General features: G+C 41.5%; 1 protein-coding gene across 10 annotated transcripts in view; it reads right to left on the bottom strand.

Annotated features, from left to right (window-relative positions):
* Positions 1–26,255, bottom strand: part of SEMA5B (semaphorin 5B) — a 268,733-nt gene that overhangs the window by 43,029 nt on the left and 199,449 nt on the right. For all 10 annotated transcript variants that reach the window (XM_051787552.1, XM_051787555.1, XM_051787557.1 and 7 more), the window contains 5 exons: positions 25,364–25,649; positions 20,994–21,129; positions 17,250–17,457; positions 14,900–15,107; positions 301–418 (listed from right to left, as the gene is read on the bottom strand). In XM_051787552.1, the coding sequence (XP_051643512.1) occupies positions 301–418; positions 14,900–15,107; positions 17,250–17,457; positions 20,994–21,129; positions 25,364–25,649 (956 nt within the window). The remainder of the gene's footprint in view (positions 1–300; positions 419–14,899; positions 15,108–17,249; positions 17,458–20,993; positions 21,130–25,363; positions 25,650–26,255) is intronic.

The raw sequence follows: 26,255 nt of genomic DNA, 5'->3' as shown, positions 1-26,255 counted from the left end.
TTCAGCTGGGGCTTACGTGGTTCTCAGCAGTAACCCAACAGCATGATCCATTCTTTTTCACTCAAGGCATGGGGGGACATGAGGAGGACTGAATGCTTGCTTTGGGATCCATCTTTTGGAGCAAACAAATACATTTGGGGTCTCTCTGTTTCAAACAGGAGGCTGTGCACAAGTGTTAAGTGTGTGCCACTGCCTTCACGACAGGCTGCCACATACTCACTTTCCCTCTCCCTTCTACACATACACACGGACACATACACATATCAGTATATATAAAATATTTCCACTCCTTCCACTTACTGGGCATTCAGTAATATTTTGAGTCCACAGGCTCATGTTGGAGCTGTCCTCAATGGTGGTGCATCGCTTCTGCTTGCTGTCCCAGCCGCAGTAAGGGTCTCTGGCTCCTAGGCATTCCCTGCATGTGCAAAGACAAAAGATTAAAGCCCTTTAAGACTGTCTAGTTCTAAAGACATGTATTCAAGTATAGTGCTTGTATATGACAGCTGTCAACCGCACTGAGGCTCAGCAGAAGAAACAATTTCTTCTAAGCAGAGGTTTACCTGCTTGGAACGGGAGAACAGCTGAATAGAAAGGTGATAGGACACAAAGCAAATATCACTCATAGAAGCTGTAGATTAAAAATCAGTTCACTCCTCTCCAAGGCCTAGGGAAAGAAAATGACTTTACAAATTTTAGTCAAAGAACACTTGTCATTGAGATATCTTTGTGCCCCCATGTAATCATGCAGCAGGCCAAATCTCACACAAAGCAACCTCTGTGACTATGTTTTCTGACACTGTGTCCATCCAAAGGGGTTAGACAAGCAGAATTAGCCAATGGACCGGTAATAAAGGCTTTCTATTAGTCTTGGCCTTTGCCGGAACAATGGTTTCATTTATAATCCCAGCATCAAGATGTCAGTTTGGAAAAGTCACAGCAGAACATTATTTCTAAGCTTTTGGCTGCTTTGAACACTGCTGTATTCATTTTCCTCCTGAATCCATATTTACAGGCTAAGTGTGTGTTCCCAACATGTGAGCTGCTAAAGAAAAATAACTAGGGCTACTACTGGCACTAAACAGAGAAGGTCAGTCACAGAAGCAGTCTGTACTGACAAAATTCAGCTGTAATGGTTGTTCCCATGAGTTGCTTTCAAATTGTTAATTTTCATTGAGAAAACATAAAGGTACAAGCCACATCATGCATGTATTAGTGAAAGCCAAAGAAGAGAGGACTAAACCTAAAAAGATTCACAACATTATTTTTAATTCAAATGATCCATTCTCTTCTATCACACAAAAGGCTGATTAGGATCTTTCAGAAAGTCCCAAATGACTTGAAAACTGCCAATTAGACAGCAGCAAGGGACCAAAGGGGAAAATTCAGTTCAAGAAGCTAAACAGGAGAGTAATAAAATGTATTCTGAGGGTAGGTATCAGCATGATAAATGAAACATCAAAAAAAACCCCCTCAAATGCAATGAGATGTGAACTGTTCCCTCCCAGAAATCTTTGAAATCCTATTAGCCTCTAATCACCTGCAAATGAAAAAGCAAGTCCCTCACCACAGCTGAGAACACCCTATTAGTATGTACTGACTCCACAGTGCTTTACCCCAAAGCAACCCCCAGACTGTTTTGATGTCTGGTACCCATTGCTTTTATATATATTTTTATACACGCACACACACACACACACACACACATAGACACACATGTATATATTTATATTTTAATTATGAGTTTCTAGTTTGCTCTGCTCCCACATTTCTTCTGCTAAAGATTTCACACACAGAGTTGTAAGGAACATAACATATTTTTTGTGCTTTAGGAAGGTAGTTGTAATGACTGTCTCTACTATATTTTTCCTTCAGCTGCTTCAGCATGCCCAGGGAAAAGGAAGAGATGATTTTACCCCAGCCTCAGGCAACAAAACATCAAATATTTGCCTAAAAAATGACTTGGGCTCCTCAGTCCAGGGACATAGAAAGGACATGCGCTGCTTTGTTCATTATTCTGGTTAAAGAGCCCTGTCCTGATGTTTTGGCACCACTCTCACCCATGAAGTGGGGCTGCTGCCACATCCAGAGCTGCCCTTGCTGTCCAGCAGCACCTCAGCAAGGGCAGCACCCAGTTCATTATGGAGCAGACAACCGGGCATCTGCTCAGCACTCAGGACTCCTGACAGCTCAGCACTTCAAGAGGAAACTGGGCAGTTTCTGGAGAGAATAAGAGAAGCAGTGAATGGGATAAAAAACAAACAGGAAAAGGAGGCCCTGCTTTTAGTTAGAGAGCCTTTTGGTCAGGCTTTCAAACCTTGACACCATATACACTGTTGTTTGCAACTCCATGAAGCCATTTCACTGGGCACCCAGCGAGCTGAGAGAGGTCATTGTAATTCATAGCAGGGAAGGCTGTTGTGAGCATCACCCTATTATGATACACATTTTCTCTGAATTTAATTTATAGGAAAACATGTGCTGCATAAATTCAGGAAATAATCTCCATATGTTCTGTGCTGCAGCCCTCAGCCACTCCGCAGGCTGCAGCATATCCCAGTCAGGCACTGACCACTTTGCTGGCACTATCATAATGTGTGCGGCGGAGCTAATGTGCCACTCTTGGCTGGGAGCAGCAAGCTATGGATGCCTAACAGTGCACTCCCTGAATCACAGCTTGTGGTCCCCTGCCGCTGCCATGACCCCCAGCTGATGGGCCATCAGTAACCGAGCTGCAGAGCAGCCAGAAGGCCTGGATGATGGGCTCTGGGAAATGCCCGGCACAGCGCTTGTTGGCTGGGAGCTGCAGCCATCCCGCGCTGCGCCAGCCCTGCACTCTCTGCGTCCTGGGTGTAATGAATTCCTGCCCAGCTAGGGCTCTGCTGGGCTGTCAAAAAACACACTCTGTAATTTAACAACCATCACAGCCCACGACTTCTCCTCATCTCATGGCAGGCCCTCAAAACCATTTGAAATCTAAAAACGAAATAGCTGTGCTGTCTGCCTCCCTTCAGGATTTGGAGCCCACTCATCTGCCTCAACTCTGTTGAGAAACCCATTATATCAGCTGACAGCGATACACTTGGGGTGAAAAGGAATGTATTTACTTACACAAAATTTGCTCCATTTTTTCCTTTTTTTTTAGCAGGAAAAGCATTACAGTATACGTTACGCAAGAAAACAACATTTCTGGCAAATACTTTCAGTGAACACTTCAAAAGCCACCCTAATTTATATCCTTACAATATCTTTAAAATATATATCCCTATCTATGTCATTAAAAGATAAAACCACACCAGCAAACACCTACCAAAATACATATGTATGCACACATGCATATCTAAATCAAAATGCTTCAGAAATACCTATCATTTGTAGTAGATCAGGCACCATGGTGTGGAAAATGTAAAGATATCACAGCATTTCCCTGTTCTTAGACACAAAATAAATTGAAATGTTTACATGTAGATACATTTTGTATTATGATACTGCTGAAAAGTCTCACACAGGCCACGGGACCTGCAGTCTCCCAGGGCAGTATGTAAATACTGTGAAATGAGATATAAAGGAGTTTATGTGCGTGAGTGAAATTCTGATGTTTCAAAGGCAATGGACTTCTTCCACTGGCTCAGTGGGGCCAAATTTCATACCATACATACAGGGAACACCTCACTTAGGTTTCCTCAGTGGTAGGCTGGGAATGCCCCAAGGAACTAACAACACGCTCCCATCACAATTCACACAGGTAGAGGGAACCCATTATCCAAGATTACCTGAGCATAGCAGGTTAACACTGACTCTATTAATGCTAATGCTAGTTAATGAAATCCCACAGAGTGGGATGCTTGTAGAAGTAAAATGATGATGATGATGATGATGATAACACACGGTCCATGCCCCCAGTTTCCCTCTGGCCATCTACTAACCTTGGCACACTCAGTGAGGACTCAGAAGAATACCTCATGACACATATCTAAGAGGTTGAATTTATTATGACAGGGCATTACTATCAATAGAGATTCACTTTAATTCATTGCCTCGCAATAAATGTCTTATCTGAAGCATAAAGGCCTACACTGAAAACGCTCAGTTGAAAAACAATTCCGCTGGTGTCTTCTATTCAAGGTGTTTTTTTCTCAAGTTCCTTATTCTCACTTACCAAGGTCATTTGCATGAAAATAAGATCTTGCTCATAAGAGCTCACCTGCTGCCTGCTGTTTGGGAGCTGTAAGCCTCCCTGTTGTTGGCTGTTGCAATCATTTCTACAGCAGTCAGCTGGGATAACACAAAGGATTAAAATTATGCAAGAGGGGCCCTATCCACAGACCACTGAAGTCAATGGAAACTCTTACCTATGACTCAAAAGAGTTTTTATGTGGTCTTTTGACACCTGGTGTGCTGAGCCTTCGCTAATAGCATGTGCTGTAAAAAACCTTCTCTTTCCAAGATGCTGGTGCTGCCCAAGATCCCTTTTTTATAATGGCCTGAATGACATCTTCTTCCAGAATCTTCATTAAAGCTTACACATCTGTAGTTTAAAAGTTTTCATTCTCATTTTAATTTGCTCTAAGTCTAGGTAACTTCATCTTTTGGTCATTTTTCCCTGAGAGTTAAAACTTTAGACTACATAATAAACAGATCATCAAGTCAATGGAACCAGACCCAAGATATTAGGCTTCAACAGACGAAAGGAAAGAAAGAATTACTGTAAGAATTACTATAGCTTATTCCCTTTCCTACTACCAGACAGAAGGTACATAAAAATGCCATTTTGTACCAAAAGCCACAAAACTCATTCGAAATATTCACAATGAAGGACTCTGCTCTTTTCATCTGCCAGGGTGTGCTTGCTCTCCCAATTTTCAGTTCCTCTCTTTTCATTTACTTCTTTCTCCCTCCTTTTTGATTATTAAAAGCAAATAGGAATGGAATGACAGAACATGACAATGTGCAGAAGTAGGGCTCTAGACCCCAAGAAGAGAAGCACCTCCCCAAACTGTGTTTGCTCACAAAACCCTGCCACTAATTCAGGAGAGGGTTCTGTATTTTCACTGATGAGTTTGAAACCTGCAGCGAAGATTCTGTTTGTCAGGGAGTTACAATAACTGCCACTGCACCTAGTCCTTTAAATCCCCATGGACATCACCAGTCAGGCCATCAGAGGCACATCAGCTGGCGCAGTACAGACATTTATAAGCCTGATCCTAGACGGTACTGAGCAACACTCACCTGTGCTCAGCACATCAGAAGCATGGGCAGCACAGGAGCACACCTTGCTCTTTTGGGGAATAAGACCCCAGAGTTCCACACTGGTTTGTTGCACTCTTGGAACAGTTGCCTGTGAGGCAACAGCCCTTTGCAAGCAATAAGGGGGTTTTAGCTGTGTCTGTTAGTTGTAAGTATGAGGCAGCGTTTGGCAGACAGGCATTTCCTGACAAGGTTAGCTTACTGTCCCACTGCTAGCAACCTGTGGAGGGGATAAACTAAACAAATAATCATATTAGCTTCCAGCCAACCGAATCATAATTACTGACAACCTCAATAGCCCGTGGAAGGAAGAGAAGACCTCTGTCTTCCCTAAAGCCAGATGGCATGAAAAGAGAAGAACAAGAATCAAAAGGATGTTTGTGGCTTAAGAAAATAAGATTAGAAAGGGAAAAAAAAGCACCAGACCTTCAAACAATCTCCCTAATTTTGATACCTTTAAAAATTCAAACTGCAGAAATGAGTTTGTGATCTGTACAAATCCATTATCTTTCCCCCTAAGAAGAGAAGTCAAGTGGAACTGAGCTGCTTTAGTCAGACGCTGGTCAAGTAGCAGCTTCATTTCTCAGTTGGTGAACACAACATATTCCATGCCAGATGTTACTGCCCTTTCCTCAAGACGAGTAGCCACATACTTCATAAGGAATTCACACGGCTATTTGTGGAGCAGGGCACTGCTCAGGATGAGCATTCTACAGCTCACAGGTACCACCACTGTGAGGAGTACAGTTGACATTAATCTGGACAGACAAGGTTTGGTATTTTGGCATTTGATGTTGGATGCAGAGGCAGAGAAGCTGGAGTGTGTATGTGTAATTTATCACCCACACATGCTTAGCATCAGTGATTGCTGCTCTGCACATCATTTGTTTTGAATGCATAAATTAAAGCTATGGTGTAAAACAACCTCTAACACTGAAGTCCATTTATAAGTCAAACACATGTTACTTATTTGAAAGAAGCAGTGCACAGACACGAGGATTTTCACAGGCAGTTTCACCTAATTTTCTTTTCCACATCAGGGAGCTTGGCTTGCTAGTGTTCACCTTCTGGCCTACCATTTTCAATCGATTGAAGTTTATAGATTATGGCCTTGCACAATCTACACAACAAACTATTCCATTTCTTACTTTCTGACATCCTATTCCATCATCTTCTAGCAACAGTGACCTCTTTATTGGATAGGTATTTATTTTTATTTTTAAAGCAGTGAAATAGAACAACACTGCATTTATTCAAATATGAAGATTAATGCCATCTCTGATTAAATCTGGATTTATGTTTACATCAGTAGAGCAGATTAGTTAAAAAAAAAAAAAAAGAGAGTAAGTGTTCCTTCATGAACACTATTAGAAACTCTTGTCGCTGTGCCAAACAAAACTGACCTCTAATAAAAACAAAAGTACAGAGGGTCTCTGACTACCAGTGACAGGATCAGTCATCCACGAGAAAACTCAGATACTATTAAAGTCCTAATGAAAGGAATAGCCAGAAGGAATTCCTGAATGTGGGGCATGTTTGTCTGGGTTGTGAAGCACCACCATTTTAATAGCCTCAGCAGGCTTTTTGAGCCTTAAGAAAACATGCTCCTCAGGGCTGCCATATGGGAAGAGGCAGAGGGGACCAGACACCCTTTTGGAAAGGCAGCTTAGGCAAATCAGTGCACTCAAGTGTTACTCCCTGCCTCTGCCCTGTGTCAGTCAGTGTCTGGAGGTGGCTGTCAGATTAAAATGTGCTCTGCTCCTGTGTTTCTGTTCTGTGGTTGCAGATCTGAGACTTCTGTGTGAACATGGCAAACTCCTGTAATCTGGTGGTGTAGGTGGAGACGGGAAAAAGGGTGGTTTAGACAAGAGCAAATCCACTGCAAGGGGCACAGACAGGTACTTTATGTAGTCTCTGCAAGATGCTGATGATTTAAGAACACAAATTATGCTAAAATGGGAACTTAGGAAGGGAAAGAAAACCGCAAAGGCAGAAAACTCAGAAAGAAGTGTGAACGATGATAAAGAAACCTGAAAACAGCCTACAGTTGACACCAGGCTGCACAAAGTAATCCATATTCAAGTAGCTCCTTTGTGAAAGTTGGTTAAATTCCAGGTAATTATTTTCTGCTCAACAAGATGCAGATTCAACTAGACAGAGCCTTTGTAGATTAATGTACGTTGGAAAAGGCAAATAAATACTAGACCACCTACTACACTGTGAGGATCTAACACATCTCCAGTCTAATACAGGGCTATTTTAACATTCTATAAGGGGCAAAATGGTCCATCAATGTATTCTCCACTGTTTTTTCACATGCAGTTATAAAAACACCATCAGACAAAGTCCATTCCCTTTTTAGAAAGAGATAACATCACTTCAGTAAATAGTTATTCTTGAAATCCAGCCCTACCCCTTTGCAAACTCAAGTGTTCCCACAGATCTATAATACTTGGGTATTTTGACACATAGAAGACACCAGACTGTTCAATAGTATGTTTTTCTATAACCCATACATATTTTATGTATTTTTATGTATTTTTATGTACTTAAATTTTAAACTTAAACCAACAATAACAGATTTGCTCTGGCTCGATATTCCCTCCTCCCCAAACAAGTAAAATGGCACATCTCCTGATAAAAAGTTAATGATGCATCTGCAGCAATACGTTCATTGGACACATTTGTGTTTTACACTGCAAATGCTGCCTGGAAGCTTGAGACATGAAGCAAAACAGCCACAGCAGCAGTAAGACTGTAGACCCTTTCATCAGTAGCCATGTTACTGAATGTGACCTTTGCCTAGAATACAAATCTTATGACATAATAGTAGCAAATGGCAAGAATTGACAGATGCAATGGATATCTGCCCTGGGGCTTGCTGGAAGCTTTAGTTATTAATCTTGTTTGTATAACAATAGCATCAATGTCACCCTAGCATAGCATATCCCAAGAAAACTACCTGCTTTCCTGTCAGTCGCTACTGTGTTGAAACTAATTTCACACAGCCCACCTAGCAGGCATCAGATGGTAATGACTTTTAGACAGCACTGATCTGAGTTGGCCTAAAGCTAGACTGCTAGAGGTAAAAGGATCCATACACTGAACTGTTCCTAAGTCATGCTTAAAAAATAGGGAGCAAACAAAAGCCCTCGGTGTGTTCAACGTACATCCTCTCACCTAGGAAATCCAAAACCCCTCCAAACAAATTGGCAACCTAGTCATGATAGTAAGGAGACAAAAGGCAGTGAGCCCTGAAATTAGCTGATTTTGTTTGGCTTTTTCTGAAGTGACCTTCATCTGTTTCAGCAATTGTACAACTCTGGACTCTGGCTACTGCTAAGTTCCCCTTCTGTCACTGTACTGTTGCACCGTACCATTCACTCAGGGCCATTTACATAGAGCTAAAAGTGGGAGCCTATAAGTGTACAGGCTGCTTAAAATGAATGTAAAGCATGCCTTTGGTTTGAGCATTTAGAAACAAGAAAAACTGTAAAAATTCATCTGGCTGGGAACAGAGCCTCTTCTCACTCTTTCATCCTGTGTCCTCTCTCTTTTTCAGTGATGCATACACCAGAAATCTCAGCATAGGCTTATTCCCCAAACTCAGCCTCTTGCTGGTTTCCCTGCTGGCCCTGCGCTGCATTTCTCTCCTCACTGTTATTTGCGATTCCTTCATACTTAAATGCCATTTACAAAGTATGCTATTTTCTTTCTTCCATGCCATTAAAGATAATGTCAAATAAGATGAAACTAAAAACCAATCTCTCTGGCATCTCACTGGAAACATGCCCCAGCTCACTACCTTGCCGCTTACCCTTGTTTGCTTTTTTATTTTCCCCCATTTCAGACACGCATGGCCACGTCCCTTTCCGAGACCATTCAAGTGAAGCACTTCAACTGTTTTTCTGAAAGCCATTTTTCTTAGACCTGTAACATTCCTTCAAATCTTAAAGGTCCATATCCTGCAAATAGTGTGGATGCACTTAACTTTACATATATAAACAGCTACATTAAAGACAATTGGAGTAACTGCCTGCTACAGCAGATGCAAATGTGTTTTCAGGCTAGAGAAAATGGTATCATTTTGTACTTCTATTTAAAGAACACAGATCCATTTCATCTACCAAACTTCATTCTTTCCAAGAGCTTTAGTGATCATGGTTCTGTTTGATGTCTTCATTCTCTGTCAGTGGGAGTCTCGCTATTTTCTTAAATGCAACCAGAATGTCAAACCAGATGTTTAGTGATTTATTCTGATGTATTATTGGATACTGTGGATAACAAAACATTGGGCTGAGCACTCTCCTTTCTGCCTATATGAAGTCTTCCAAAGCTTTTCAGCATTATTGGTGATACAATAATTAGCTAATTCCCTTAATTGTGGAGAGGCCATATAAACCAGAGCAGATGGAAACTGATGATTAAGCTTTATCACAACATTTTTGTAGTCTGTTACCTTTCCTTTTGCCTCTGTTTTTTAAAGGATATTCAATGTGCTGAATATTTTTTAAAACTCTGAGGGAGAAGGTCTTAAAAAAAAAAAAAAAAATCTTGGCCAGATTTTCAACAGCCTCAGTTCAGTAAAAGGTGTTGGATTTTCAAGGTCTTTGATGAACAATCTGGCCATCAACGTCGCCTCAGCGATCTGCTGGATGCTGGGCTCCGCTGAACAACAGTGCCTCTGTTGTTCACTCCCCTACCTGTTTTAACATTTTTATCTCTCATGCTTTTCACCCAACAATAGTTCCTTGTTTGTCCTTCAAGGAATTACCATCCTTCTGATGAAGAAGTCAGGGGATTTCCAGCCCATATTCAATTCAATCCTTCCCCAAAACTGGGAAATTTTTAGATCTCTTCCCAGACTGTATTATTTCTCCAAATAAATTCCCCAGTAATTTCACTTCTGAAATCTGGTAATCCTGTAATTCAGGTTTTACAATCCTAAATTCAAGTACTTCATTCCTTTGTTACAGAGCATTTTGCACCATATAAGGACCAAAAAAACAAAATAAACAAACAAACCCAAAAAACACACCACAAACCGAAAACAACAAAAAACCCCAACCAAACAACACTAACCTCCAAAGCAATCCTCCATGTGATATTTTATATCTTAGCCCCCCTAAAGCATAGTGTGGACTTGAGACTTGATACAAGGATTGTGCTTGAAGCTACAGTTGCACCTTGGAGAGACAGAGAGGGCAGAAAACTCTGCTTCTTTAGTGCGGCTGCTGACTCTTTTCTTCCAAAAACTCCCCAGAGCCATTTCAGGAGTTGCTCACCTATATGTACTTAGTTCTCTCATCACTGGCCCAGAGCTATTTAGAGGTGAGCTGTGTTTCTCACACAGATCTCAAGTCAGCAGATAGGACTACTTGTCAGCTGAGTCATTTCTGCCAGCTTTGCATTAAGTACCATGGCTGGAGGGGATGTGTGGCAGAATTTAGGCCAAGTAGGAGGGCAATAACTCAGCATCACTCAACAGCAAACTCCCTGCCATCATGCCAAAAACGCAGGCAAGAGTTTAAATAAGAGCATGTCATAGCTGCATGCAAGAGGTCCTGACTCTCCCCACAGCCTCAGAAGCAGGAGGATCTACACTGGCATGAAGGTAACCTGAGGTGGCACTCACACAGCCTGATGAGATGTCTGACAGAGAGAAGACAAGAAAGCCAAACTAATCACAGAACCACACTGCACATCCAAAATTGCAGCTTGCATCATGTTAACTGCAAATTTTATGCAGAAAAAATTATGGAGGGAGGAAGAAGAAAGAATGAATATCAAGATAATGTGCATTAAAATAAACTGCACAGGACCGGAGAGCAGAAAAGGTGGATATTCAAGATACCATCTGGTCTCATTACCAAACACATTTCTTTTCCTCATTTGAATGTGTAACCAAACAATGGCTACAAAATCACTCCAGGGCAGCCCCAGGGTTTCTGTCTGCTCAGAGGCCCATGATCCTGATGCTGCAAAGGAGCAACACAAAGAAATCATGAAGTGTTCCCTGCAACAATCAGCTTCATTTTCCTATCTGTCTGATTGCAATTGCTAAAAAATGAATAATTGCACCCCAGCCTCTGAAAAAATTACTAAACTACCCATAAAGACACACCCCATCTGAAAATAATGCAACAGATATCTGAGGATCCTCGCCTCTCTGAAATTCAGATTCAGGATTTTGTTCAGGCACATTCCAGAGATACGGTGGAGTCCGTGATAAAGCAGCAATACCGGTTCTTCAAATATGCCTCCTCAAAGCTTGGGGGCAACTTGAGGTAAAAAAATCCAAGCTCATTTGAAAACTGCTGGGAGGTTACAAAGATTTCAAAACCATGCAAAATTCAGCATCAAGCAAAACCAAGCTACCACCCAGCAAAGCAACCTTCAAAACATGCTGCAATTTCGAAGGGCTTGTAGGTTGTGTTTGCATTGGACATCTTTCTAAGAGTCTCCAGCAAGAGAGGGGAACATCAGCACTGAAGATCGCAGGAAAGGCAGACACCAGGAAAACATATGCACAAGGCAAGGTCCCTGCAGCCAAGTCCTGCCTGTAAATCTGGGCAGCTGACATTACAGATGTCTAGTTGACGTTACAGATGTCTTCCCGTTGCCCTGTTGCTAAGAATGGCTGTTCTGAGAAGACAGATTGAGACAGGTCAGTGAGTACACACAAAATACTGCTCAGACACCTAGAAATATACCAGGTCAACAAACTACATCAAGACATGGGGCTGAGTTACTGGTCCCCATTTAAGAGATCAAATTGGTGCCACGTCAATAAACAAATAGTAAAGGAGATGGCAGAAATCCTTAGCCCTTTCCATCTCTTCCCTTTGCTGCTTTTTCTCTTCTGCCCCAATTCTGAGCCTTGGTACGAAGCCCCGAGGTTTCAAAGCAGCACAGCAGCAAGGATCGCTGGAGGGAATCAGTGGTGGGGTCAAATTGCTCTGGATACATGATTGCCTGTTCCAGGGAGGAGGGAGAAGGCAGGGTGAACGCAAGAGCTCTGTAGCAGCAATCAAAAACCCACAGCAGCCCCCAGGGCGTAAAAGGCTAAAAAGTTTCCTGATAACATAAGGCAGAGCCTAAAACAAACAATGTTGTAGTATTCCTGCCTGGCAGGCACAAATTCTCTCCCTCACCTCCAAGCTTCCAGAGCTCCCATCAAAACAATTACATTATAAAAACTGCTGAAACCAGAGCTTTTCAAGGAGGCCAGTCACGAAGTCACTGCACAAGGAAAAAGTAAGCAGGGAGTGTCGCAGAGGTGGGAACCCTTCTTCCTGTGGTGGCTGCATATTGGCGTGTATTAAACACAGACACAACAATAAGCAATAAATCACAGCCCAGGAGAAGTACCAGGTGGAATGCACTGGAGGAAATTAAAATATCCTTCTTGATACTGTTCAGTATTGAAAGAAATACAAAGGAGGTCAAGTTGACTTATCACCTACATAGCCAGGATGCTAAGGGGAGAAAGGGTTTCAACATTTGCAGAGAAAAATTTGCAAACAAAACCAAACCTTAGCTTTAAATATAATAATAATAATATCACAATCATCCTTTCAAACAAATAAATAAATAATGACCTTCCTTGGCTTTCCTATGTTTTCTTCTTTTTTCCTTCCTTTTTTCAAATGCACAGTCCCTCTTACAAGGGACCTGTAGGGTGAAGGATCCTCTGCAATGCACACAAATACACTAGCTGGCCAGCACCCAAATTCAGCAAATTCTGACCTCCCACATCTCATCCCACTATACCGTCAGGAGACCCTATCTCAGGTACTTTGGTATTGCCCAGAGACTGGCTTATATTGCCTAAAAGTATCATGAAACTAGTCAGTGGAGGCAAAATTTGAGTCTCCGTGCCCTAAAGAACTGGGCTGCTTTCCTATTTCACTGAAAAGTGCCTCCAGAAAGTTTGTTTTGGAAAAAACCAGCATTGGTACACAAGCTTCCCAGTAATTTCAGCCGGGACTTAGTGCTATACGATGCATAAAACTGAGGCTGCTTTTGGTCACCAGCAGGCAAGAGAAGGTTTTCGTTTTGCTGAGATAAGCTTCTACAAGTAGGGGGCTGCTCTGCAGCCTCCAGGTTCTAAATATATTGCTCCTGCGAGGCCCCCCCACCCATCTGCTCTCCAGGCACTGGTTTTTCCCTGTTTGCTCCTTTTTAAGGCAATTCAGCAAACCTCCACCATTTGAGCTTTAACGGAAGTGTCATGCAAAGTATTCAGGCAGGCTGAAAATGGGACACCATCTATAAATTACCAGAAAGCTGAACTCAAGATTAGCAAAAGAAAGAAAAAGAAGAACTCATTTGTCTCGAAACTGGATCACATAAATGTATACACACATAAATATTCTCAAACTGAAACTCTCCAGGACAGCCCAAAGAGGACAGCTGTTATGTTCTACCTTTTAAAATCTCTGCTTTTAAGGGTTGAGGACAGGAGGGCATTTTCCAGCTGTGATTCTCTTTCTCTTACTAAACACTTTTGTGTCCATCTCTGTATCAGCAACTAAACCTTTACACATTAAACGCTTCTGTGTCAAGATTCAATAATGACCAAGTTATATTTTCTGAAAGGGATAATTAAGAGATTCAGTGAAAACAGAAAGTGCTGTCATTTTTATATTTAGACATGCATGAATTTAGTACAAGCTGATAAACTCTACTTGTTGAAAATAAAATTATGGTGACATTTTCTATATCAGTTTTTTTGGCAAGACAGGGACATATTGCAGTAGGCCATGGAAGAGGGAATCTGTTTAGAGGTTGCTAACAAAATCCTTCCTCTAGTCTAGCACGGAGGACATCAGTTTCACACAAAACTCTCATCAAGGAAAGCAAGGCAAAAGCATGAGAGGAGAAGGAGAACTATTTTCAAGAGACGTAAACAAGCAGTTGCCTGCTGCAGACCACACTACATGCTCAGTGAGGTTATTTAAGCATCTGTCTCAATCAATTGGTATCAGACTCTTTCACCTGCTTAAATGGAGGGGTGCCATTTGGATGCAAAAACCTTCTCCTCACACTTCTGGGTGGAAAACTGCTCTGGAGCCAGGGCTGACAATTAAAAAAAGGCATTTTTCCTACTCCCTTTAAAAGGTACAATCAAGGCACAGAATCTCTCCAGGTGTAAGAGGTGTCACACATAGTTGAGATGAGCTATTGATTTCCAAAAGCAATAACAAGCTGCCACACAGCCCAGCCCTGCCTCATCATATGTTTGAGAGGTGATCACTCAGATAAGCAAGAAAAGGCTGGCTGCAACCCAAATTCAGAAACCTTCAACCCTACTGCCAACAAGAACCACCAGCAAAACACATGGACTTAATAAAAGTAACACTGAAATATTGAGGTTTTTTAAAAAAAGAAATAAATATTGTAAGTGCTTCCTCGGTAAACATACAATTAATTTCTGATGAGGACTAATTAATATTTACCAAAAAAACACTGCTTATCCTCATTGCTCCTGTCATGAATGTATCTGTCAGGAGATACACTTTAGCAGTGTCTTTTGTCTCTTAGAGATGAAAAAAAAAGCCTTCTGAACCGAATCAGACTGGAATATGTTTCCCTGGTGCTTTCCTTTTTAACCTGAAGTGGGATATATCAGAGCTGTAAATTTACTTACCCTTCTGTTCTGTACATGGAGCATCTCTCCAGAGGAATTTTTAGCACTCCATTATTTAAGCCCACAAAGAGCGACCTGTCGCTGTGCAGGATTTGGAGACTCTTGATTGCTTCCCGTTGTCCATCAGGGAGGATCTGCATTTCCTCTAAATAACAACTCCTTAGGCTCCTGTTAGTGGTAGAAAGGGCCTTCAAGATGGTGCCATACTCTAATAGAACAAGAAACAATGCACAAGTAAATCTTAGAGGCACTGACTTTATTTCATACCTGCCCAAAGAGTGAAATATTGATGTCATCTTTACAGAGCTGCTTTAAACCTAGTTCTGGGTCACCTGCTGCCCATGGTAGAGAGTGGGAGCTACATCATTACAATACTCAGCAGAAACCACCTGAGAATGCATTTTAATGGGAACTCAGAAGGATGTGAACCATCTGGAGAGTGAGCACCTGGCAATATTTCCCAGTTGGAGCACTGAAGCAGAGGAGTCTGGTCCCATTACCTGTGAGTTACATAGCAAGGTGACCTAAGATTGCTGGGATCACTTCTGGTGCCTTGAGTCTGTATTTCTATTGGTTTATGGAGCAGGTCGGTGTGGTTTGATGCCATGACAAATGACAACAGATGCAGCAGCCCTGCTGGAAATCCCTGAGGCCTCTGTAATGACTGCATGGGTCATGGACCTAATTGATCCTCTTCCTGGCAGAAGCAATCCTGCCAGCTTGACAAGGGAATGAGAACTGCATACTCAGAAACATACATGTTTGTGTTCACAGTGCTCTTAACTAAGCAATTTAAAGATCTGCTAAACTGTGGGAGGTTAATGATGGGGAAAAGGGGACAACCACAACATTTTTCATTAAAACCCCCAAGAGGTCTGTCGACCCTGATTGTTCCTGAAGCTTAATCTCTCTGTCCTGATAACTTCTGCATTGGTGCCAAACCTTAGCAATTTTCAGTGGTGGGGTTGGCTGCCATGTGAAGTTTCTCTTTCACTTAGGAGGGCCTTATGTGTGGAACAAGACTGAAATCCAAGTCTAGGCTTGGTTTGTCTCAGGACTGGCTTTGTGTTCAGGGCTGCCTCTGGGCAGGGCTGTCTCTACTGAAGCATTTCACTGGTTTAAATGTTTCCAGCAGACCTTCCTCATCAGTCACCACTAGCCAGGGCCAGAAAGCAAACGCAAATAAGGAGGTAAGGTAATGGCAGTGGACCTTTCTACACTAATGATATGAAGCAGAAACTATTTCATCTTTCTCCCGGGCTTTGTAGCTTGGACTCCTCACTTTATATATCAGGGTAGCAAAATGGCAGAACCACGTTGTATTTCCATTTAAGTACAGTCTTCTCATCATAATCAATGTCTGTGGAGGCTTCCACAGTGAGAGTGTTGCTAGAACACATCCAAGATGATCACTTTGAAATAAGTGGTGGTAAAAGTTAGATAAATTATGACATAGTCCTGAAGGTCCATTCTCCTGAACATCAGAATGAGGCAATGACTCTGCATTCAGATGTGAGATTAAACTAACACTTATGGAGGCAATCCATCTTATTCTAAAGTCAAAGCTTCTGCAATAGAGGATAACAACATTATACCCATGAGGCTGGCCATATGCTCTGATTAATCAAACTATTTAATTTAACCTCTATCATTAGTATGAATATGGGCTAAGACAACCATTTATAACACTTTGTCCTTCTTCAGCATCTTTCATTTATCCAAGATATCTGTGCTTTTCAGAAGAGGAAATGTGTCCTGCTAATTAGAGGATAGCAGTTGAAATCAAGAGACTAAATCATATACTTAATTCTACCACTGGCTCGCTATGATACCACAAAAAAGCACTTGCTTCAGCTTCCCTATCTGCACTACACTGCAGTGCATGCCCATTCCCAAAAACACTGGGAGTCATACACCAGTAGGTACGTGGAAGTGCAGAGAAAGACATAATTAAAACCCTGGGCAAGCTTGGAGGCTAAGCATTATTATTGCTTACTCAAGAGATGAGAATGTCATAGCACAGAAAAGCAACTTACAGGTGTGAAACCACAGAGCATTCCAGTGACCTCTCCTCTTTCCCCACTGTTATGTATTAGCCTGAGTAGTTAAAACATGTTTTTATAAGACGGAGAGAAATGTTGTTTTTAAACACAATGTAGATTTATGGTCTGATCACTTGGGACTGTGCCTCCATCCTGCTTTTAATTTACTCAGGCAAACTAACTTCCATGCAGTTTTGTGCCAAAATCATACTGAATGACAAGTCTGTAAGGACATCACGACTGGGCTCCCAGGGCCGCTAGGTCTACAGGCAAGTGGAGGGAACTGTCTCAAGCCCTGATACCCTTACCTGTTCCAATATACATCACGTGGTAGAGAGTATCCTTCCCCTGAACAATATCAACCACCAGTTTGGAAAATCGAATGCTGTCCTGAGTCACGTACGGATCTACAGTCACCGGCTGCACGACATCATTCATCAGGAACAGGCGCTGTGCATCCTGCAGGACTCTCTCCGTCAGGTTCTCATTAGGGCTGTCATCATTCAGCGTCCCACACTAAATATGGAAGATTGAACTTCAGCAAATGCATTTTCTCCCCACTCCAATATGGAAACTCATGTCCTGTAGATTTCCTGGGGAGATGGGTCTGTGTAAGGGTCACAGGATCAGGCCCATAGCCTGATCATAGGTCCTTAGCCTAGATTTGGCCTTTAACCCACTCTTTAAAAATGTTTCTCCCAGCTTGTCCGCTGACCAGCAATGTGGAGTTTCATTCCCTTGTGATACCCTCAGGCAGCACACCAGAAGGGCAAAAGGTATTAGCAAACCAGGGAGAAAAAGAAAGAATTAAAACTAGCTGTAGAAAGATTTAAAGCTAGCAGTGGGGAGAAAGTTTTTGTGGTGATAAATCCTTGAAGCATTTCAAATAATCTTCAGACTCTACCTGGCATCTCAATCTGTACAACGAACAAAAAATGGAGTTTAAAAAACCTGAAAATGTATTTGTTTTGCATCAAAGAACCAAACTTGCCACACTGCTTTTCTTCGATCCCTTTTGAACAGACCCCCCCACTTCCATCTGATTCAAGGCAAGTTATCCACTACCGCCTCCCTCCCTGCATACAGCTCTTCTGTCCTCACAGAAAGCCGTGTCCACCCATCCTCCAGCACCAAGGAGTGCACTGAAATAGGACTCAATTCCTTCTCCAACCAGAATAGAGGGGAAGAAGAGAGCTCATCTTGTGTCTTTCAAACACCAGATAAGTCCTGCCTGGTGGATCATGCATTTTAAGGCCTGAGTTTCTATCTTAAAATCTCTAGAATTCAGCATTTTCAAAAGCCAGTGCAAGTTTCATGTCAGTAGCCAGGGCTGAATCTCACTCTTTCCCACAATGTCATGCATGGTGGGCAGAAAATTTATTACTCCAAAAGGCAGCTGGGTGACTGGTTATTTATCTTGCCCAAGACCATGGGAGTCCGTGGTACAACCAGAAATCCTGCCAACTCCCATACTCAGTACATGATTAACTTCGTTTCTCACTAACTGAGTAACTAACACCTGAGTAATTTCACTAGAAGAAGATCCCACAAATTTATTTTTCTTCATTTTGGGTCCAGATGTTTGGGCTTTCCTTGGAAGTCACAATACTGAGAATTAAGATGTTGATTTACAGCACTCCAGCTACAGTGTAAAAATTTCCCATGTCCATACTCATGATGTGCATCACAGCAACTCTTTGCAGTACAGCTGCCTTTCCCAAGTGCACCACACAGACCTTCTCTTACTATGTGCTAAAATGAGTTGTGAGGAATTTAGCACACATTTACACAATAAATACGGATCTCAATGTCTGATGTACTAAGCCCTACAATATTTTGGAGGTTGTGTAAACTAGGAGAACAGAATTATACTAATTCTCACCACCTATGAACGTGGTCACTTTTTAATCAACTTGAGCATCTTCCTAAGTAGCCAAACTAAAGAAACATCAGTACGTTTTTGATGTGTCCTCAGGTAGGTTTTAATGCTTTTTTCTACTGCAAGAGTCTTTTTTTAGTTCATGACTCATCCCACATTCTAAAGAGTTTTTAGATCTCTCTCTTCTGCTGTATCCTATACTCCTTCTGGTTCTCACTACTGTCTTGCTTTGGATGCTTTTCTCCCCACTCACTTTCCTTTCTAGAGTACCACCTAAAAGGAGTCCTAGTGGCAGGAATGTCATTGTTGGTTTTGTTTTCTGTTCTCAACAAGTCACAGATAATCCTTTTGGTCTACTGGCAGATCATGTGCTGACACAGCATCCCCCTAGTTTGGTTTTATTTTGTTTTGTTCTAATTTCCTGATTATCTGCACTGTCCTGATCCTCTGTATCCTTCAGTATTTCTCCTTCCTTTCCACAAGAAAAAAAGTTCTGGCATGCTTCCTTCATCTTCCTTGGCTAACACTGAGGCAAAAAACTAATTTAATTTTTTTTGCAATATCTACCTCTTCTGTCACTAAATTACCCTTGTCATCTCCTAAAGGTCCCTCACTGACCTCTTGTTCCTTCTGTACTTGAAAAACATCTTAATCTCTTCTTGCAATCTTCCTTTTGTCTGCCACATACCTCCTTTTCCTTTCCTTATTTTCCTCTGACCCTTTTCTTTCATCTTGCTGCTGCAATCTTTACACTCCACATTTTATCTGATACTTCTTACTACATGGAAATGCTTTCCAAAGTCCTTTTTTATTCCTTCTGGGTTATGTGAGGGACAGAAAGTCCTTGATTCTCAGCTAGCCTTAATATTCCCTTTAAACTAAAAAACAAAACAACAACAACAACAACAAACCCCACACAAGACCAAACAAACATACAACACAAACAACAAAAAAGCCTTGCCATGTTTGGCATGGCTTGGCCTTCAGAAAAATTTTGCTTCTTGGTTTTTGAGTGCATCAAGATGAGAGGGTGATCAAGAGTCCAAAACTGTCCCACCTTTTAAGTGCAGAAGCCCTCAGTCAGGTGCCATGAGGGAATTCAGGGGCAGAAATTAGGTTCCTCAGCAGGAAGAAAAGCCTGTCCCTGCCTGCAGCAGAGACATGCCTCCCATCTGCTCTTGCTGTGATTTCAGGTGACTGCAGACTTCCTTTTGGAAGGTCCCTGACATCACCAGCTTGAAGGCAGATGGCACTTGCAGGCAGCCACAGCACCTTTGCCATAGTAAAGGAAAGCCAGATTCTTACAATCGGGATGAAAGGATTTACCATGGGGAAGCAAGGACAGGAATACAAGTTCATCCTCCCTAGGATTCCTCAGATGTAAAGGGACTGAGCTGTAAAATGGGCTCATGCTTCAGAAGACTGAAGTTTGCTGGGGCTGTCACACACATACTCTGCACTGCACTGACTGGATCTGGGCATAAAGCAACTGAAGCTGTCTTATAATTTTCAAATTTGCTTTAACTGACAATCCTGAAAAGTTGCTAATTCATAAAACCAAGTATTTTTAAGCTGAGAAGGAACCTCTGTAACAATCCTCATGTGTCCTCCTCCACCAGTTACTGTGGCAACACGTCCATGACTTCTGGCTGAGCTACCATGTCTTAGAAAGTCATCCATCTTCCACTGAAGCACTGGTAGCCTTAGGGGCCCTGTCAAGTGATGGAGAATTCATCACATCCTTCCAGAGTCACAGTGGTTAATTACATTTCTTGTTTAAAAAATATAGGTTGTCTCCATTCTAGTTTGACTTTGTCCAGCTTCAGCTTTCAATCCTTCCCAGCTCTGGTGGAGACATGTCTCTGTGTCCCCTTGTGAGAATCACGTTCTCAGAGTACACGTCTCAGTGACAAGTGTAACAGTGATTTAAATTATTCATTACTGTAAAAAATCAGAACACTCTTATCGGTTAAACCATTAAAATTTTGCCACGAATCCTGTGGTCTCAATAACGCGGCAAGGAGTTCCACAGACTAAAACACTCCTAAATATGGAGAAATACAATTTATCTGCACTGTGGGTCCACCTGGAAAAATTAGCCCTACACAAATCAACCCAACGGAGTGACAGAATGTAAAAGGGACTGCAGTAAATTGAAGGGCAACAGCAGTACCTGGAAATTAGGGATGGGGTTTAACGTTGGCAGCCAGGCTGATCTTGGGTTTTCTTGGTAACGGAAAGGGCCATTAAATGCCTGAGTAATGGCACTCAGATTGAAGGCACACACTGCTGAGGCAGCTATGCTGTTTCTGGAAAAGGGGAGAAAAAAAATCAATTTAATCATTAGAACATTGACATTTTCATCATAACAGACATCAAACTCCACTCAAATAAAATACATGTAAATTGCTAGGTAGATGTACAGTGATGCCAATCTCTCAGAGAGTAAAAATAAATAAATAAGCTGTAAAATGCAGATGACTTGCGTGACAATTTTGAGAATGAATTTTAAGTTTGGTTTTAAAATGTCAGTGATTTAAGGGCCATGGGAGCAGTTTTGACAAGAAAGGTGAATACAGTTTAATTTGCATGGATTATTTGTGTTTGGTTTTATTTTTATTTTTTTAACAACCCATCTATCTTTATTGATTACAAACAACCTGATTTTTAATCTCTTGGTGTTTCTCAAGGTGAAATGCTGTTTCTACAGGTTCCTGAAATCTTCAGCTATAAAATATATCACATAATATTATACATATATATATGCAGAGGAAGGGAAAGGGTGACAGTGAAAACCAGGCTGGTTGTGACAGCAGCTCAGCACACATAAAGGTCTTGCTAACTCATGAAAGCCTCTGTTTCCAATGACCACAGTTCACTTCTTTGTTTTCCCAGCTGGGAAGAGCATCTGTCTAAGGCAGACTGTTCACCACGCACACACCAGCCAGGGGAGGCACAGCTAGGCAAATGCTGATGTAGGAAGGACTCTTTGGAAGGAAATTTGTTTTAGGGATGCTCTGCTGCCCAATTAGACTGGCACACAGATCTGCTGGCCTTTGCTGTTCCATTTCAGTCCTGGAGGACCAGTTTCTGCAAGGTCCTCAGCCAGCTCAGTGCCTTTACCTCAAGAGGCACTTCCTAGATGGTGACGGCACCTCAGTGAAATCAGTCCAAAGAAGGACATTTGATAAATGGTAACCTGAAATTCAAACCTGCTGCCAGTTCATCCCTTCCCCTCTGCCTTTTTTTTTTTAAGGAAAACTACAAGGTTAAGAGAAAAGATATCAGAATAAAACTAAAAATAGAGCTAGCATAAGAGACTGACTCGTCACGGTGCCTCTTAAATAACCCAAGTCCTGCTGTATGTATCTTTCTGCTAATTAAAGCAATTTGAATTCTCTGAAAAGAACACATTTATTTTTACTAAGCCAATAATTACACTCTCTTGCACACAAAAAAGCCTTTCTCCTCAATCCCAGGCTGGAAAGCTGAGAAACAGATTCTTTTACAGCATTCTTTTACTGCTTTCTTCCAAGTAGTACAACATCAGGAAGAACTTCCTGCTTTGCCTTCCCATTCTCTGCTCTGCCCCTGCCCCTTCCATCCCCAGAGTGATGGAGTAGCTCACTTTGGACATGTCAAAGCAACTCCAAGCAAACCTTTCTCCACTTTTGTCTGAACACTGCTGACGCAGAGCTCGCAGATGGCAGCTCTTAAGACAAAGCTAATGATGGATGGCAAGTAAATGCCTTGAGGCAAACACAGAAAAAAAATGAGAAAGAAAGTAAAAAAGGAAAAGAAAGAATAAAATTCCACTAATCTAACAAAAATACATAGGAAAAAACCCCAGATATTTTTAGGGCCTTCCTAAGGACTCCATAGTTTAGCCCTTTCCCTTTGGCTGGGAAGGACAAAGGAAAGAGGTTTTCCATTAAATCTGTGGCCCATTTTCCTTTTCATCTGTGGCCTGGCGTATTTCCCATCCCTCCTTATGAAAAGTTTGATCCCAGTCTGAGGCCAGTGACACCAACTGGTGCAGCTAGCCTCTGTGTTTTCCTGGTGTGAAGTGAACCTCCTTTATTCCCATATCCTACCTCCTATGATTAACTAGCTGGTTTAGAGAATGGGTTAAGTTCAAGCAGGTTTTAACGTTGTCCCTATTACCTCCCAGAAAAATTTTAATAAAAACATCTTAAATATTTCATCAGCAGCTTCCCCCAAAAGCTCTCTTTCCCACTGATTCAGCTGGGTATAACATAACATGAAGCAATAAATCTATGCGTGGGTGTTACCAAACCCACTAATTCCCCTTTGTTAGAAGATGACCTTAAATTCATTAATTATGAACCTTCCAAAATAAAAAATACCTGTAAACAAAAAATAACATAGTTTTGTGATGCATTGGTATTTATTGTAAAGAAACTCAGACTGTTGCATACATTAACCCTCTTTGGTATGCAGAGCTCATGCAGCATGATCTAAGTCCCAGTGGAAGTTAAAAGAATAATTACCATTATTTCTCTAGTTGGATGACAAATTGGAATATTTTCTGTTTGAACTCTCAAAAGAACACCATGTTGTAGACCCGAAATGCTATTTGATCTAACTTTAGCTATTATCAATAACTAATTTCTTCAATTACAGAAATGTTACATCTTATATTGTGTCCAGAAGATACAAGATACAGGAGAGGATGTACATCCCTCATGTATGAAGAGTGACTTAAGCGTACTCACAGGAGACAGATAATACTTATCACGTCTCATGTTAAACCTGGGTGACAGACTCAGAAGAAATGAACTGTTTCAACCAGAGCTAGTCTATGTCTCCCCCCTTATAGTCCAAAAACATCACCATTTTGACAAATAAAATAAAGTTATTAGTAATTTTCTCATTTCCAACTTTTGTTCTTGGCTGGATGAATGAACAAGTGGATAGATAAAACATTATCACTATAGGCACAGAAGTCCTCTCAAATTGCAAAAAAAAAAAAAAAGAAAGGTCCACTCAAGTGCCCAAAGCAGTAGGTAGGCTTCCTTTTAATGTTCAGGATGTTTGGCTAACGTCCTCTAAATGTTTTTAGAGAATGACTCGTGTGCCTTTCAGTTGGAGAACAGATCTTCCCCAGTGTCCACAGTGAAGGTGCAGTGCTCAATCATGTTCATTTTTTCCAGTTGCTTCTTCATTGGCTCACTTTTGACTGACGTTGGCAATGGTGTTTTTTTTTTTTTGTTGGAGCAGAAACAAAACATGAAGATGGATAAGGGTGGCCAAACACCTCCCTATTTCCCGGAATTTACGGAGTGGGAATAACATTTGGGATCTGTTGACTCACAGTGAAACTCCCAACAGTGTTTTAGTTCAAGAAGTTGGGGCTGATGCTTTGTGACTTCAAGGGCTGAAGTTCAAGCCCAGTCACCCCAGCAGGTGACACATTAAAACAGGAAGGCTTGTGCTTCAGCAGGGTTTCACTTCTTTGGTTTACTGTGGGCTTCTTGGGAACAGGCCCTTATTCACATTGCACAGTACACCATTGCACACAAAACCCCCAAAGAAGTTTGCTACCCACCATGAGGAAGGTACTTGGAGCATTTGCTGTGAGGAGTAACCACTCAGATTTTCATTCTCTAGTTTACACATCAGGCTAACACCCCCCTGGAGAACATGTATTATTGAAACTCAATACCAGGCAGACTGGTTATAGCTCGAAACTTATCATCCTAGCCTTGGGCATCAGAGAAAAAGTTATTTGAGTTTTCCCGACTTAAAAATATACATTATGAGTTTTTTAATATATTTTTTAATTAACTCCTCTCCTCTTTCTGCTTTCACAGCTACACTAAATCATTCCAATTACAAGTTTTTTCAATATCAAGCCAAGAAGAGGTGATTATGAAGTATCAGAAATCATGCCTTCCTCTCAGAGTTTCAACGCTGCTTTTGATTTGTGGACCTGAAACAGTCTGTAGCAGAGGCTAAGCACCCCTTGGAAATGTCAAATGCCTTGTGGCCTGCATGACCTTGTTATTACAGTGTTGTTCAACAGCAATATACGTTGATTTCAGTCTAGGTCGTTGTGATCCCATCTGCCTCATTCTTCTCCTTCCAGTCCTTCATTCCCAAGCGTATGGACCAGTCATGGTTCAATATTTGCACAGTTGTGTCAGATTGTCCAGGCACTTAGCCTGGTTGAAAATCACTTATACTTTTCTGTTGGATCATTTTCAGATCATCCCCCTGAACTACACAAGTTGCATTGTCACTACAAAAAGTCAGTAGTCTGTTCACTGCCCAGGTTTATATCAAATTAAGTTACGCTAGAACTGCACAGTCACCTTTTATGGACTCCAGGAATCTATAAACCATGGATTAAAAACATAGTCCTGAAGGCTATGTTGCTGTGACGGATATCACAGATCTATCCCTTCCTGTTAACCAAAGGATCTTTCTAAAATTATTGCTCAGACTGTCTAAGAAATCAATATATTGTCAGCCTCAGACTGCTGGGTATAGAAGAAGAGCAGTAAAACCAGTACAGCTTACACATTAGTAGTGAAGACACCATAGATCAGATCTTGCTCAGGAAGGTAGAAGGTGCTTTGCAATTCATTGTAATAGAAAGGGATTTCTCCAGCACGGGAGCAGTTCAGTCTGGCCTTCATGAAGGTTGTCCATGTGTCCTCCAGCAAAAATCTCCCTCCAATATCATTTTTGCAAACCCTTGCCACACGAGAATACACTGTTTTCCCACAGTCATGTTCCACTGCATTCTCACGGAAGAAGAAGTAGGTGAACAAACCAATGTCATAGGCAGCAATAAAGTTAGGCTCTGAAAAACAAACATTTGAAGAGATTTATACAGGTTAGAAATCAATCAGTGCTCACTGACTTGCTCACTGCATTGCGCTGCCAGCTCCCTTTATGCAGGCTGTCAAGGCTGGGACCACAAGGAGTTGGAGTTAGCAGAGGACATAAAATAAGTAGATAGGAATAATGATATATTGGTATATAACTTTAGTACCTTTTTTCAGATCTTGGAAAGACCCCATAGTTTCCCCACTTTGCTGGCAAAGCTACTACTGATTTCAGAGAAAGTAGAGTTCAACACTTTGCATATGCACGACTATTCTCTGTACCTATACTCATTTTACAACATAAAGTCTTCCCATTGGGCTCCTTCACCTATTCGCTTCTGAAGTGCACCTTATGATGTGTTAAATATGCTGCATGCATCCGCCCAATTCCCCAGGCTGCTGCACTGAAACATTCAACCTACTCTCCCAGTACAGTCACATCTGGCTTTTATCATGAAACCTTTCCAGTTTCTAGGCACAAAAGATTATCTTATGTCCATAAAACAAACCCATGACACAGACTGGCAGCAGTGAAACAAGCTCTCCTTAGTGCATTTTTTCCTAGAATTATTGTTATTATT

The sequence above is a fragment of the Manacus candei genome, unplaced genomic scaffold (assembly GCF_025592945.1).
Source record: "Manacus candei isolate 608988 ecotype Guabito, Panama unplaced genomic scaffold, ASM2559294v1 h1tg000023l, whole genome shotgun sequence".
In the NCBI taxonomy this organism is placed as follows: domain Eukaryota; kingdom Metazoa; phylum Chordata; class Aves; order Passeriformes; family Pipridae; genus Manacus; species Manacus candei.
The sequence above is the reverse complement of the archived record's forward strand: the minus strand, read 5'-3'. Positions and strand labels throughout refer to the sequence as shown.